This window comes from Terrapene carolina, unplaced genomic scaffold (genome assembly GCF_002925995.2).
Source record: "Terrapene carolina triunguis isolate 2854851 unplaced genomic scaffold, T_m_triunguis-2.0 Scaffold58, whole genome shotgun sequence".
Taxonomy (NCBI): Eukaryota; Metazoa; Chordata; order Testudines; family Emydidae; genus Terrapene; species Terrapene triunguis.
In genome coordinates, this window is record NW_020664409.1 from 32,289,357 (window position 1) to 32,306,206 (window position 16,850).

Here is a 16,850-nt window from a genome sequence, read left to right on the forward strand (position 1 = left end):
CTAACTAACTAACTTGAACAACTATCTATATAACTAACTATAACAAGAGCAATGAGAAGCTAGGGAGTGTGGAGATCAGCTAAGCCGCGCTCCACAGTTCCAACGACCGTCAGGGGCGGTAAGAAGGAACTGAGGGGGCGCTGGGTCGGCTGGGGTATATATCCAGCGCCATAACGGCGCCACTCTAGGGGGCTCCACAGCCGACCCACCGGGTGTTGCTAGGGTAAAAATCTTCCGACGATCGTGCACGCGGCGCGCACACACCTAACTGGAATGGATATGAGCAAGCACTCGAAGAACAACTTTTGTTTCAGATGTTAGTTTTCTGAGAAATTGGCTTAGAGGAAATCTTATATGCGTCACTGTCCATTTTTATGTAATTACATATATGCATAATCACACAACAGTCCATAATTATTTTATCAGCAACTAGAGTCCACATTTTGAAAAGCTAAAGCAAACATCTGTTTCTGCACCCCAAACCTAACAAAAATCACTCTTTGCTTTCTACACATCAATTTATACTTTTTTGAGGAAATTTGCTGGCTCTAGCAAATCCTTCTGCCAAGTCCACTATGTCCTGGGTATTTCCAAGAACATGGACTTTTAGAAGAACTTGGGGTAACACGTTCTTCAGTCACACAGAGACAAGCTGAGACCTTGAAATTCCAGAAACTTAAGGGTGGCACAGGCATTGAAAAATACTTGGATCATCTCTATTAGCGACTCAGTAATGCATCTAATTGTCTATATCTAGCCATTATGTCTTCTTATTCTTTCTTTTCCCACAGCAAACATCCCTACATCCACAAAGCACAACACAAAAGACTGAATGAGAAAATTACTTTAAAAAAATAAACTGATACCTAGAAGCAAGAGACATAAAAAGAGCATGGACTAAGAACAGGTCAAATGACGAAAAGTTTGAAGCATAACCTGAAAAATGAGATTTGTTGTATAGCTGCAGCAATGGCATGGAGATTTATCATCAGTAGTAAAAAAGGAACTTAAGTTGCTGTATTCCCTAGTTGTAACAGGCACATGGGATACAGTTTAATAGATCTCTAAGATCACCAGACTCTTTTAACCTATCAAAAAGAGAATTTAGACTTTTTCCAATTTTGATTAAATTTCTGCTGGGTGACAAATAGTTTTATTATAAATCAATTGCTACATGCTGGCAACACCACACTGTATGACATCTTAGAAAGTATTTCTGAGTACCTACTTGCCACGTAGTTTTCAAATTTGATTTATCCAGCCCATTCCCAGAAACTCCTAAGGAATTTATGCAAGAGGCGGAGAGGGTCTGAATCTGATTCCCATACTGGTCTGTAACCATCACATCTATTAAAAAGAAGAAAGCTTATTTTTCCAAAAAAATCTGTAACTGCACAACGTCCTCTTTAATAAGACAAAGTATGAACATGCACAAAATCTATATACGTATAAACTCGATCATAAGCCGGTTTGTTTATAAGCCGACCCCCGCCCAAGATGGATAAGTAAAAATGGAAATTTTTTATGACCTATTCATAAGCCGACCCTATAATTCAGAGGTCAGCAAACTTTGGCTCCCAGGCCATCAGGATAAGCCGCTGGTGGGCTGAGATGGTTTGTTTACCTCAAGCGTCCGCAGGCATGGAGGTAAACCTACATAAACAAAGTGTCCCGGCGCAACAGCTGCTTACCCTGACGGGCCGGGACAGAAACTGGTGGGGAAATGTTTTTTGGGGGGAGGGGTGGAGAAGCTGGGGGACAGGGGAGTAACCCCTGTGACCACCACCCACATGACCCCACCCCTAGTCTGGGACCCCCACACTCTCCCCATCCCATCCCTTCCCACCTTATCTGGGGAGGGCCAGGGGAGGATGTCTCTGGCCTGGCTGGAGCTGCTCTGGCAGGATAGGCAGCACGGCCTCAGCCTGCTCCGGCGGGGGCCAGACCGGGCGGCGCGGCCACAGCATGTTCCAACGGGCTGGGCTGGGCGGCACTGCCGTAGCATGCTCCGGCAGGCCGGGCGGCGCGGCCACAGCCTGCTCTGGGGGGCGGGGCCAAGCGGCATGGCTGCAGCCTGCCAGCCCCGGAGCTGCATCTGCTTCGGAGGCTGGGGGGAGAGCAATGTGGTGAGAAGCAGAGAGACTCTGGCCCCGCCTCTTCCCTTCTGGCTCTGCTGCCTCTCCTTGCTCCTTCCGTTGGGGGGAGGAGCTGTGTCCCACATATCCCTCTCTATACCCGTTCATAAGCCGACCCTCTTCTCTGGTGCTTCCCTTTTTCACTAAAAAAATTCGGCTTATGAATGAGTATAAACGGTAAATAGGAAATAGTGAAAAATGCATTCATTTACTCTCGCCATACCTGACAAGACGACTCCTTTCCCATTCACACACATTTACCTTTAGCAGTAGATCTCTTAACTTGACATAGAATTAAAAGAGAAGTCTTCTTAATATTGAAACTCATGTGAGAACACATTAGAGCACTGACATGAGCTGTCTTATGCTGATTTTTTTCTTGCCTCATAAATGAAATGGGAGTTTTATTTCAAGATACACTTTTATATCCCCACAAAATGTTCCTAATATTTTTAATTTCTAGAGGTTAGTTAAGTAGATATTATCTGATATTTTTCAGACTATTTTGAGGTCATTTACACATTCAGCATACCTAAACTACTTGTATACTATAGAAAAAAAAACCCTCTTTATCAGCTGAAAAAAAATCACAACATATTATTTCACTGACAGTTCTACCAATAAAATACCTCATAGCCAAACATTTGTAGCATCATAGCCAATGGGAATTTAAGTCATCAATATATGCATAATAATGACATTGAAATATGAGGTAAAAACTGTGAAAAACACCAAAACTGAGGAATACTGAAAAGGCTGATGGTCGTCTCAATATGCCTATTTCCATTCAAATTAGGAGCCTCAGCCTTAAAATAAATTAATATAGAGATGACCAGATTTCTGAAATAAGGTCTGAAATAGTATTCAAATTAAGAGGTTTTAGATAGCATGACTTAAATAAAATCTTCCTGATGATCTGAGCTCCAGAGGGAGGAATATCAAGTAGACTAGGAATTCAGATTTACAGGTGGGTTTTGTCTTCTAGAAGATATTTGTAACACTACCTTTTCACTATGAGCTGTGATAAACTCTTCCATACTAGGATTTTAATTTTAAAATGTAGCTGCCTATTTTATATTGGACAACGTACTATAGAGTTTCTGCCACATGCTGTTTGTACAGATAACAGGATAATACATTATGAGAGATGAGGAAATATTTATATCCTACAATGAAGTATAGGACATGCAGGTACTCACCAATTTCACTTTCTAGCTCTTCACCCATCTGTAATGTATTTGGTCCTTTTAATTTGCATTTAATATGTTTAGGCTCATCAGGAAGTGGTCTAAATTGGCATACAAAATTGGCTTGTAGTTCTTCATTAAATCAATTACTTTAAACATATTTAACAAAAATAATTCATTTGCAAACAGAGTTTCAAAATTATATCCTTGCATATATTACAGACTCAAGTGCTTACATTTGATTTAGTAGTTGACAAACTTTTGAATTGTGTTTTGTAACCAGGCTAAAGTCCAGCCTACTCTGCAATTTGGAACAGTATTTGTAACCAGATTAGGACAAAATAAATTGTACAAATGTCTGAATTAATTTTAAAACATATGTCTAGTTGTAAAATCCATTAGAATCTGGATCATGATAATATGCCGTGATATACATACACAAAGATATCAAGATCTCATCTATAAAAAAAGGCACGTAGACCAGATTTTCCTTCAGCGCATTTTGGCTGAACCAATCTTATTGGATTGAGGAATTTATTTCTTCCTATAGTACACCTCTACCTCGATATAACGCTGTCCTCGGGAGCCAAAAAATCTTACCGTGTTATATCAAACTTGCTTTGATGCGCCGTAGTGCGCAGCCCCGCCCCCCCGGAGCACTGCTTTACCTCGTTATATCCAAATTCGTGTTATATCGGGTCGTGTTATATCGGGGTAGAGGTGTATGTATAATTGTACCACAAACAGTTAGTGTGAGGATCTTTAAAATTATATTTTTTCTAAAAATAAATAAAATAAAAGTTGGTTTATTTACTGAATTGTGTTACTTTGTCTTCCACAGGTATTATGTCTGACCGTGAACAGCTGAAGGAATCAGCATTCAGGTTGTTCTAAATGAGGCCATAAAATATTAATGACTAGCTTAAGCTATGTCTACTCTGTTTAGGATTGACCATTCTTCTCAGAGAGACATGGTAGGTGAGGTAATATTTTTTATTGGACCGACTTCTGTTACAGCTACACAGAACTTTTCCTCAGGTCTGGAAACGTACTCAGTGTCACAACTAAATGCAAGGTTGAACAGATAGTTTAGTATAAGTAGTTAGCACATATTCTAAGGGACCATTTAAGGTGAAACCTATATTTAGCTGTGACACTCTGAGGCTATGTCTACACTACACAGCTTTTAGCGACATGGCTGTGTCACCACAGCCATGCCACTAAAAGTCATCCAGTGTAGCTGCTTTTTGTCAGCTCTCCTGATGACAAAAAACTTCTACAACCAACGAGCAGCGTTTCTGTTGGCAGGAGAGCGCTCCTGCTGACAATGTGCTATTCACACTGGCATTTGTTGCGGCAAAACTTTTGTCTTTCAGGATTTGGGTTTTTTTTTTTTTTAAAACACCTCTGAAAGACAAAAGTTTTGTTGTTCAATTGCCAGTGCAGACATAAGCCTTAGTATCTTTCCCAGAGCGGAGGAAGAGCTCTGGGTAGTTCAAAAGCTTGTCTTTCTCGTCAACAGAAGTTGGTCCAATAAAAGATATTACCTCAGCCATCTCATCTCTCTAACATCCTGGGACCAACACTGCTACAAAAACATTGCATACATTCTTCTCAGAGCTATTAAGCCTTGTTCCCGAGCTAGTCCTAGGGTTCATCTAGAGGGAGACTGGGAATAAATTTGTGATATTAATGCTGTATTGGCACCAAACAAGTCTTTGGGCTCCAAACAGTCAGCGCATTTGGCACTATGTAAAGAGACAACCATGTCTGACCAAAAAAAAAATCTCTTCAGATGCAAATATAAGTTTATTTTAAAAATAACTGTGCTTGAATCAGCTTCCTAAACACAATTTGTTAAGAAGATTCCTATCAAGGGGAAGACAGAAGAATCACCTTCTCAGATAAGGAATAAACAATAAAGGTGATGGTCTCTATTGTTCTGTTTTGTTTCAGCAACAACAATTTGGTTTGTTTTTCAAGAATCTTTCTCCTGAAGAAGAAAAAACGGTTACTTACCTTCTGTAACTGTTGTTCTTCGAGATGTGTTGTTCACGTCCATTACACATTAGGTGTGCGCGCGCCGCGTGCACGAACGTCGGAAACTTTTTCCCTCAGCGGCTGCCGTCGGGCCTGCAGGGTCTCCCCTCCCACCAGAGCGGCGCCCCGCTCTAGTGTATATATATCCCTGCCGGCCCGATCCTCCCTCGGTTCCTTCTTGCCGGTGATTCCGACAGAGGGGAAGGAGGGTGGGAAGTGTAATGGACGTGAACAACACATCTCGAAGAACAACCGTTACAGAAGGTAAGTAACCGTTTTTTCTTCTTCGAGTGATTGTTCACGTCCATTACACATTAGGTGACTCACAAGCTTACCATCGGAGGAGGGTAGGAGTCAAGGAATAATCGACTGAAGCACAGCTCTACCGACCGTCGCGTCCTCTCTGGTCTGATGATGGATCGCGTAGTGGGCTGTGAATGTATGCACCGACGACCAGGTGGCCGCTTTACAGATTTCCTGGAGTGGAACCTGCGCCAAGAACGCCGCCGAGGACGCTTGGGCCCTAGTAGAGTGAGCCCTGATCTTCGGGGCTGGTACGTCAGCGAGCTCATAGCACGTGCGTATGCAAAGCACAATCCATGCCGACAAGCGTTGCGTCGAGATAGGTTGGCCTCTCATCCGCTCCGCAATGGCAACGAACAGTTGAGTCGACTTGCGGAATGGCCTAGTCCGTTCTAGATAAAAAGCCAATGCCCTACGGACGTCAAGGGTATGCAAGCTGCGTTGGCTTGGGTCCGAGTGTGGCTTAGGGAAGAACACCGGTAAACAAACGTCCTGTCCCATATGAAAATGCGTGACCACTTTCGGAAGGAATTTCGGGTGCGGTCTGAGCTGCACCTTATCTTTATAAAAAACTGTATAGGGAGGGCCCTCAACTCTGAGACCCTCCTAGCCGATGTGATGGCCACGAGAAACGCTACCTTCCATGAGAGGTGCATGAGGGAGCAAGAGGCCAGGGGTTCAAAGGGCGGCCCCATGAGCTTAGTGAGGACCAGGTTGAGATTCCACGCAGGGACCGGCGGGCGCGAGTAGGGAAACACCTTGTCCATCCCCTTGAGGAATCGGGCTACTGTGGGGTTAGAGAACACCGAAGCCCCTAACTCCCCAGGGTGGAACGCCGATATGGCAGCCAGGTGCACCTTAATAGAGGCGGGGGCGAGCCCCTGATGCTTGAGGTGCAGCAAGTAGACCAGAATCAATGGGACTGAGGCCTGCAGAGGCTGGATGTGATGAGGCTCACACCAGTGGGACAACCGTTTCCATTTGGCAAGGTAGGTCGCTCTTGTGGAGGGCTTCCTACTACCAAGGAGGACCTGCTGGACCTGATGGGAGCACCTGTGCTCCATATCGTTTAGCCAGAGAGAAACCATGCCGTGAGATATAGCGACGGTAGGTTCGGGTGGAGTAGGCGACCTCGGTCTTGCGTGATGAGGTCGGAGGGCGATCGGAGTGGCCACGGACAGTTCCAACAGGGTCGTGAACCAGTGTTGGCGTGGCCACGCCGGGGCGATGAGGATGACTGTCGCCTTGTCCCTGCGGGTTTTGAGGAGGACCCTGTGGATGAGCGGGAATGGGGGGAAGGCATACCTCAGGCTCCCGCCCCACGGAATTGCGAAGGCATCTGCCAATGAGCCCGGACTGAGGTTCTGGAATGAACAAAACTGAGGGCATTGGCTGTTGTCCTTGGTGGCAAAGAGATCCACCTGGGGAAACCCCCACCTCCGGAAGATTAAACGCAGGACGTCCTGTCTCAACATCCACTCGTGCATGTGATAGGACCGGCTGAGGCGGTCTGCTAACCCGTTTTGGGCCCCCGGGAGATATGTCGCTAGTAGGTGGACTGAATGGGCTATGCAGGAGTCCCAGAGGAGGAGCGCTTCGTGACAGAGGGGAGAGGACTGGGACCCGCCCTGCTTGTTTATGTAGAACATGGCGGTAGTGTTGTCCGTCAGAACTGACACACTGTGGCCTTCTATGGTAGCGTGAAAGGTCTGGCAGGCGAGGCGAACCGCCCTCAACTCCTTCAGGTTGATATGAAGCAACTTTTCTTCCCTGGACCATAAGCCCTGAGTCCGCAGGTCCCCCAGATGTGCCCCCCAACCCAGGTCCGACGCATCTGTTACTAACGTCAGAACGGGTTGCGGGGTGGCGAAAGGGACCCCTGCGCAAACCTGCTGCTGATCGAGCCACCAACGGAGGGAGTTCGACACCCGAGCCGGGATCGTCACGACCAGGTCTAAGGGGTCTCTGTTGGGGCGATATGTTTGGGCTAGCCACAACTGCAACGGCCTGAGTCTTAGGCGGGCGTGTCCGACTACATGAGTACAGGCCGCCATGTGCCCCAAGAGTTGTAAGCAACATCTGACCGTGGTCGTGGGGAATTGCTGGACGGAGCTCACGACCTTCTGAATGGCCAGGAACTGCGATACGGGAAGACTCGCTCGTGCCGCCACTGAGTCCAGGACTGCCCCTATGAAGTCCAGTCTCTGCGTGGGGACCAGCGATGACTTGGGTACATTGACCAGTAGACCGAGTTTGTGGAACACCTGTAGTGTCAACGTCACATGGGAGCGAACCTCGGCCTCCGACCGGCCCGCAAGGAGCCAGTCGTCCAAGTATGGGTAGACGCGCATCCTTCTTTTTCGAAGAAAAGCTGCCACCACGGACATGCATTTTGTGAATACGCGCGGGGCCGTTGCCAGGCCGAAGGGCAAGACTGTAAATTGGAAATGGCGCTGGTTGATAGTGAAGCGCAGGAACCGCCGGTGGGCCGGGCGGATGGCGATGTGAAAGTAGGCATCTTTCATATCGAGGGCAGCATACCAATCTCCCGGATCCAGGGACGGAATAATAGTACCAAGGGAGACCATACGGAAACGTGGTTTGAGCAAGTATTTGTTTAGTTTGCGTAGGTCCAGAATAGGACGGAGGCCCCCTTTCGCTTTGGGAATGAGGAAGTATCTGGAATAGAACCCTTTCCCCCTGAGGTCCGGAGGAACCTCTTCCACCGCTCCTACTGTGAGGAGGGTCTGCACCTCCTGCATGAGGAGTTGCTCGTGAGAGGGGTCCCTGAAGAGGGACGGGGATGGGGGGCGAGGAGAACAAGGGTGTAGCCTGCCTCCACCGTGCGTAGGACCCAGCGGTCCGATGTTCTACGTGACCAAGCACGGTAAAAATGGGACAGGCGGTCCCTGAAACACAGAGGGGGATCCGGAATAGAGGTTGGTACTCTGTCCTCGATAGCAGCTTCAAAACCCTTGTTTGTTTCCCGGCTGCGGCTTGCTTTGGCCATGATTTTGGCCCTGGTTAGGCGTGTTATTGCGTCTACGCCTGTTATCCCTGCCCCTCCTGCGGTACGGTTCCTGTCTAGGACGAGGGTGGTACTGTCTCTGTGGAGGTTGGGGCTTAAAGGGCTTCCTCTGCGTCACTGGGGTGTGCATCCCCAACGACTTGAGGGTAGCTCGAGAGTCCTTGAGGCTATGCAGTCTGGCGTCCGTCTGGTCCGAGAACAAGCCTGATCCCTCGAACGGAAGATCTTGGAGGGTGTTTTGCACCTCTGGGGGAAGGCCGGAAGCCTGTAGCCACGCCGAACGTCTCATTACCACTCCTGACGCGATTGTCCTAGCGGCTGCGTCCGCGGAGTCAAGGGAGGCCTGTAAAGAGGTCTTGGCTACCGCCTTCCCTTCGTCTACTATGGCCGCAAACTCGGGTTGCGAGCCCTGAGGCAAAGCTTCCTTGAACTTGGAGACCGATGCCCAGGAGTTGAAATTGTGTCTGTTCAGAATCGCTTTTTGGTTTGCGATCCGCAACTGGAGGCCTCCAGACGAGTAGACCTTTCTCCCAAATAAGTCCAAGCGTTTTGCCTCCTTGGCCTTGGGGGCCGGGGCCAGCTGGCCATGTCGCTCCCGTTCATTGACCGCAGAGACGACCAGCGAACATGGTGTTGGATGAGAGAATAGGAAATCAAACCCTTTAGATGGGGCGAAGTATTTCCTCTCTACGCCTTTTGCAGTAGGTGCAGTGGAGGCTGGTGTTTGCCATACTGTCTTATAATTGGACTGGACCGTTTTTATGAGCGGGAGCGCGATCCTGGAGGGGCCCTCCGGGCTTAGAATGTCGACTATAGGGTCCTCCTGCTCAACAGTCTCCTCTGCCTGCAACCCCAAATTGAGGGCTACTCGGCGGAGCAGGTCCTGGTGCGCCCGATGGTCAATCGGGGGAGGACCGGACACGGTTGTGCCCGCCACTGCTTCGTCTGGCGAGGAGGAGGAGGTCATGGCCTTTTGCGCGTCTTCCTCCTCCTGCAACTCCTCATCGGCTGGGTGCTCCTCCGGACTGCGTTCCCTGACGTGGGCCTGGGACGGTGCCGGGCTCGGTGCCGAGTCAGCCCTTTCCCTCTCTGGCGGCCTGGAGACCGCGGCCTCTTTGCGGGAGGGTGGGCGCCACTGTGGAGAGCGGGACTGGTGTCCTGAGGGGCCAGATCCTGGACGCGGGGCCTTGTTGGTGGTAGGCCCAAGGGGTCCAGAATAGCCACTGTCCTGGGTGGCCCCACTGTGGGTGCCAAGTGGCTTCGTGCTCCCTACTGGCTTGCGCTCTGTGGGCATATCTGCTGGAATGGCCCGAGTCCACCTCCGAAACTACGGACGGTGATCTAGAGGGCCACGGCGGTGCCGGTCCGGGGTCGGAGAGCGGTGCTTTCGTGACCGGGACCGGGAGTAGCGCCTTGCTGACCTGGACCTGGACCGGTCCCGGTGACCCCGGGACCGGGAACAACTGCGGGAGGACAGTCTCGGGGATCGCGCAACCAATACGTCCCGGTGCCTCCTCGAGCAGGGCTGCTGGGCCGGTGCCTTGCGCTTGTTGGGGCCCGACGGTTGTGCGGCCCTCTGCGCGGAGGGAAGCCGGGAGTCCACCGAGGCGGAGCTCGACCGGGCCCGGCGCCGTGAACGGTGCCGAGATGGCGATTGTGATGGGCGCATCATCGCCGGCTTGCCTTTGGATGGCAGTCTCGGCGGAAGGTCCTTGGCGCGGAGGGTGCCTTCAGCGGACAATTCAATGAGGTCCTTTGCTGCCTCAAATGTGTCCGGGGTGGAGGACTGTTCCAACAGTTCCTCCAGCCCTTCCTCCTCACTCGACGCGCCTATCCCGGGGCTCGACGGGCCTTTCGGCGCCGGAGCCACTGGCACCGGGATCTGTGCTGGGGCCGCAACGGCCTTAGTAGCACTCGTGGTATTTGCGGGCGCTACCCTTTTGTGTGGGGAACGTCCTTGGGCCTTGGGTTGGCCCTTCGATTTAGCCGGCGAAGACGACCGGTGCCGGAGGTGTTCCCGCTGATTCGGTGCCGTGGGCTTAGGTTGCCCCGCCGGCGTCGGATGACGAACCGATGCCGGAGCTCTCCGCACCGAGGTTGACGGTGCCGTTGAAGTGGAGGACTGTAACGCCGTCTCCATGAACAGCTGCTTCAAGCGAAAGTCTCTCTCTTTCTTAGTCCTAGGCTTGAAAGCCTTGCAGATCTTGCAGCGCTCCTTTTGATGTGCTTCCCCCAGACAACGGAGACACAAGTCGTGTGGGTCGCTTACTGGCATAGGCTTGCGGCACGTGGCACAAGCCTTAAAGCCGTGGGCGTGCGGCATGCCCCGCTGCCTAGGGCCGGTGCCGGGGTTGGTCAAACACCCGACACAAAGAATGTTAAGTCTTTCTAAATAGCCAGGGGCTTAACACTAACTACTGAAGAACTGATAATTGAAGATAACACTGAGTACTTATGCTAAGGGACACTCTCAGACGAGAGGTAGAGTTGTTCCAACGTCGCCACGGGCAGTAAGAAGGAACTGAGGGAGGGTCGGGCCGGCAGGGATATATATACGCTAGAGCGGGGCGCCGCTCTGGCGGGAGAGGAGACCCTGCAGGCCCGACGGGAGCTGCTGAGGGGAAAAGTTTCCGACGTTCGTGCACGCGGCGCGCGCACACCTAATGTGTAATGGACGTGAACAATCACTCGAAGAAGAATGGAGGCTACTATCTAATCAAAATAACTTACATCTATTCAAGTAATTTATTTTGCACTACAAGGTGTGCTAGTGTTTTACAAGCACTTAAGATGAAACTCCTGCTTCAACTTTGTACAGTCTTGTTGCTTCAGGGTTGGCTACCATTTTGTATTTTGTGGATCTTGAGAACGTCTGATTGCTGCAAACCTACCTTGCAAAGATATTTTGACTTTTAGTTAATATTTGTACACTGCTCTGAAGCCATGAAGTCCTGTAGATGCTGAAAGTCTGTTACATATTTAATAATCACTGTTTTCAATTGTAGGATACCTGTAACAATTTGCTCTGCACTGATGCGAATATTTCCCTTTTATTGTTGCTGTAACCAATAGAGAGAGGCCAATGCTTTTCAACAATCCTGTAACACAGGCAACTGAAGCCTACCAACATCCTCCCTTTAAACAGATTTATATTCACAAGTGATTGTCAAACTATGTACAGCCATACATGGATGCTTTTCTTCACACACCATGTTCTTCTCTGCAATCAACATTTTTTGCTTTAGGATAGCCTATTTAATTCTTAATAAGTATAATCTCTTTCAAATATTTACATTTTTTTCCCCTTTTATTGAAAAAACACTAATTATTGTTTTTTAAAGGACAGTATTACAACCCTTTACAAAAAGCATTATCAATAAAAATGTGTTTTAAAAGAACAGACCTGACTGTAAATGCACTCTCCAAAGATACATGGTCATCATGGAATGTAATTAGGCAATAACGCACATCTTTTACAGATGTTGGTACTTTGACATCAGGCAGTAGTCCCTGAATCATTTGCTCTCTGTTAATCCTGGGTGTCCAGTTAACCTAAAACCAAAATATTTATTAACTAATCACTGGCTATACAACATTCATCCCTTCATTTGTACATATACATTATGGTTTTCAGGACTGGACTGTGTATGTAAAAATATACACAGCAGTAGTAATCTTATTCATGAGAGCCTTGAGTTTTTCCAACACTAACCTATGTTACCTGAACAAATACAGAAGTCTACTTTGAAGAGAACTTACATTCAGCCTGACTGCCTAAAATGTCCTGTTAACAGAGTCCCAATGCTCTAGAAACTTATCAAGACAAAATCTGAATCAATTCAATGGAGCTCTGCCTGGGTATCAAGCCCTACATCTATATATAGGAGGAAGAACATAAGGGAACATAAGTCCTTCATGAAGTTACAGGTTTGACACAAATCTGACCAGGCTACTGAATGTTGGGAAAGCCCCCAAAGCCAAGAGTATAGTTCTGGGGCAGGTATTACATGGATTAACATATTATACTGGAGAGTAGCTATGAAGAGTTGAGGAAGTTTTGCATTGGAGGAGGCAGGACTTTTATTTTATTTTATTTTTAAAAAGTCTTGAAAATGCTAACCTACTTTTCATAATGTATATTACTGCAAAAGATGTTCTGAATAAACCAAAGGGCCTGTTCTGCAATTTTCACTCAGGCAAGATTCTTATTGAGTCTCAGCAGCCTTGAGGAACAAGAATGCCATACAAGCAAAGTAATGTTACTTTTATTAATTAATAAAATGTGTTATGTAATTAAAGTAATCTTAGTCTAAGACCTTTACTGTTGAGATAGTTTCTGGCATTAATGGTAACAGAATATGATGCATATTACGCAAGTCTTACTCAATTCAATAAAATGGTCATTAAGTGTCTTTACCCCCCTATGGACATAGTTTTAAAATTTTATTGGATTTTTTAGAGATGAACAATCTTATTAAATGAGAAAAGTAACATTTCCATGTTTGTATAGTGCTTCAGATCTTCAAGGGGCCTGTGGCGGTATATTTATTCTACAATAAAATATCCAGGGCTGGCCTGTCAGTTAACTGGGGCTCGGGCTGTGGGGCTATAAAACATTCAGGCTCGAGCTGGAGCCCAGACTCTGGGAGCGTACAAGAAGGGAGAGTTCCAGAGCCAGGCTCCAGCCAAGCCCAAATGTATACTCTTCAACTTTACGGTCCAGCAGTCCAAGTCTGCTGACATGAACCAGCCATGGGAGTTTAATTGCAGTGTAGACATATCCAGAGACTATCAGTTGGAATGTTGCTCATGTACCTGATTTAATTAAAAAAAAAAAAAAAAAAAAAAAAAAGAGATAGAGAGAGAACACAAACCCCTTGTAAAGAAGTCAGTACATTTTCTTCTTTACATATTGTATATTCTACCAATTGTGTCCCATTTACTTTGAATTTATGATAAAGTTTCTTCTAAAATACCTACCTTAATTTTTTCTGCTAGAGCTGAAGTTATGATGATCTCTCTTTCTCCTTCATCATACATTTGAAAGATAAGGTTGTGCATGACATCCCCTGCAATCCAGTTAATTTCATCCTGGTGTTTGATTTGAATAGCCTTTTGTCCTTCTACACTAAAAATCTGCAGTCTTGCAACATGGCTACTGGGGAGCAGTTTAATAGTCTTTTCCACTGGTGGCACATCTTTACAACTCTATGCATGGCAAAAACATTGAATGCGACATAAGTAAGACATTAAATATATACCTGTACATTTTGTGAGCGTTGGGTGTATCTGAGCTCTAACATCCACTGAGATAAATGGAGTTACTCTAGGTTTCAACTGGCCTAGGTGTAACTGAGGTCAGAATCTGGCCTCTCAAAACTACAATAAAAATGCAAATCTTAATTTCACATCTTGAAATATTAGTTATTTATAGAAATTTCCATGTTTGGAACCTCAAATCCAGTGTATTTTTTTTTAAAACAACAATTTTAAAAAATAACCTTACAGCTGTGTTGAGAGTATAACCACCCTTTGAAATAGGTCAGTTTGCCATCTTACTATTTAACTATAACTTTTGCAGGGTTAAATACGAATGGCAGTATTTTCAGAGGTGCTGAGTGCTGCAGCTCCCCTGGACGTCAGTGGGCAATGTTAGGTTCTGTACCCCTGAAAATAAGACCTTAAGAATGTATTCATCAGTGATATAAAGTATCACCATTAATCCAAATTACTACAGCTCTTAAGCTTTGGAGATGTCAATCTGCAATATCCCTTATTAACTAACTCTCTGAGGACACACAACCAGACTCCAAGTGCCTATGCAAAGGACTAATCTGACCAATTCAGATCCAAGGAACCCTGGACATCCTTCCCAGGATACCTAGGATCTAGGGAAAGCAACCATGCAGGGATCCACCCAGGTCCAGTGGCATGGTCCCTATTAAGACATAGGGAAAATACTTACCTTTCATAACTGGAATTCTTTGAGATGCACAGTTCTTATCTGCATTCCACTGTAGGTACACGTGTACTTGATGCACCTGAGACCAAAGAATTCTAGTCAGTAATGTCCGTTCGTCTGTGCCTGTGCCCTTGCTCTCCTTGTGCTCTATGCTGAGAGTATAAGAGGCAGTGTGGACCCAGGGCTCTCCAATTCCTCCTCTTACCCTGATTCATAGAGGAGCCAGAGAGGAGCCAAAGCAGCAGGCAAGGAGGGCAGGTAGTGAGATAGAGATAAGGACAACACATCTAAAAAAAAAATGCAGTTAGAAAGGTAACTGCCCTTTCTTCGTTGAGTGCTGTTCCCCATGTGTATTCCATCGTGGGTGACTGACAAGCAGTACATAAATAGAAGGAGGGTGTGAGGATCCAGGTGATATGGGTGCTTGTAGAACCACTGTCTCAAAGGACGCATCAGTGGAGGAGGTTTGGACCAAGGTGTATTGCCCAAGAATGTGTGTCTGGAACTCCACATGGCTGCCTTGAAAATATCAAGCAGAGATACTTCTAGAAGTGATGCTACCAAGGCTGTCTGTGCTCCCATAGAGTGAGCCTGTAGCTCAGTGGGGGAAGAAGGTTGCCCACTGAATAAAAATGTAGGATACAGCCAGAGATACACTGGGAGAAAACAGCTTGTCCTCGGGCTAGACCTGCTATGGCAAGAAACAGCCTAGATGACTTTCTGATCTGTTTTCTTCTCTGTAGGTAAAATGCCAAAGCTCATCTCACGTTGAAAGAATGAAGTTTCTTCTCTATGCTGAAGGTGTGGGGTTTTGGAAAGAAGAGAGGTAAGTGGATAGCCTGGTTTATGTGAACCTCCAAAACTACTTTAAGGGTGAATTTTGGATGTAGTCATAGCGAGGCCCTGTCTTTATGAAATACAGTGTAAAGAGTGTCTGCCATTAGGGACTCCAGTTCGCCTACCCATCTGGCCAAGGTGATGGAAACGAGGAAAGCAACGTTCATAGTCAAATGATGCATCAGACAGCTAAACAGGGGTTTGAAAGGTGGCTTGGTAAGTGCTGAAAGTACTAAATTAAGGTACGATTGAGCAGTTGGTCTTATTACCAGTGGGGAAGTTCTAATTAAGACCTTTAAGAACTTGATTGGGAGGTGACTGAGTGAGTAAAGATAGAGAAGCCATCCCTTGGAGGGTGACAAGTGCTGATTGCTGTCAGGTGAACCTCTATTGAGCTAAAGGAATGACCTGTTGTCAATTGTTATTGCCCTCAGTTGTGGGGAAATTGTGCTAGGCATCCACCAAAATGGATCTCTGAGTTGGGTGGAGATGTCATGAACATTGGTTTGCAGCTCCATAGTGTCCTGTCAAAACTATCTTTTGGTTGGGGATGCAGGGTGGTGAGGCTGGGTAGCTGCAGAAGAGGTGTATTGGACAATATATCTCCATTTCTGCACCCACTGCCATTTGCAAAGTAGCTCATAAATGTGCTTGTGATAGAAAGGCTGTAGCAAAGGCCTTGGCTTGCAAGGTTGCTTATGCTACTTTCTTCAGGACTGGTGTATATATACACCCAGGAAGCAGAAGATTGCCCTGGAGTCTTTTAATGAATGCAAAGACTTGTCTGTCTTCTGGTGGAAAGGACTGATTTAATTAAAGGGCAAGTCATGCATGGTGTTCTGTACCTACCTGGGGAACCCTGAAGAGTGTAGCCAAGATTCCTGATGCATCACTCTAGCAGTCATCAGTGATCATGAAGCAGTATCAGCAGCATCCACTGCATCTTGTAATCAGGTTCTTGCCACTGATATGCTCTTATCAAAAAGGGTGTGAAGTAAAGCCCTATTCTCCTGGAGTAACCTGTCTTTAGAGACCAGGAATTTAGAATAATTCAAAAAAATCATTTTGCCAGGAGGGCCTGGTAATTGGAAATTCTAAATTGGAAGCTGGTGGAAGTAAACACCTTTCTCCCAATAAGGTCTAAATGCTTGGCCTCCTGAGCCACAGGGCTGGCCCTTGGGTGTTTTTAGTCCTCTCCACTGCTGCTTCGACAGTTAGGGAGTTCAGGGCAGGGTGGGAGAACAAGAACTCCACTCCCTTAGCCAGGACAAAGTATCAATTTTTGCTGCTGTCTTAGGGTAAGAAGAATGGGTAGGTTGCATGTGCCACACAGATTTTGCTGGTTCCAGAATCACCTC

At 46.8% G+C, this 16,850-nt stretch overlaps 1 protein-coding gene across 1 annotated transcript in view; it reads right to left on the reverse strand.

Annotated features, from left to right (window-relative positions):
* The window catches only part of SMCHD1 (structural maintenance of chromosomes flexible hinge domain containing 1), a 179,689-nt gene that overhangs the window by 72,994 nt on the left and 89,845 nt on the right, over nucleotides 1–16,850 (reverse strand). Inside the window, exons 24-27 of the mRNA XM_026659416.1 lie at nucleotides 13,674–13,901; nucleotides 12,097–12,245; nucleotides 3,335–3,423; nucleotides 1,229–1,347 (exon numbers count right to left, since the gene is read on the reverse strand). Coding sequence (XP_026515201.1) covers nucleotides 1,229–1,347; nucleotides 3,335–3,423; nucleotides 12,097–12,245; nucleotides 13,674–13,901 — 585 coding nt within the window. The remainder of the gene's footprint in view (nucleotides 1–1,228; nucleotides 1,348–3,334; nucleotides 3,424–12,096; nucleotides 12,246–13,673; nucleotides 13,902–16,850) is intronic.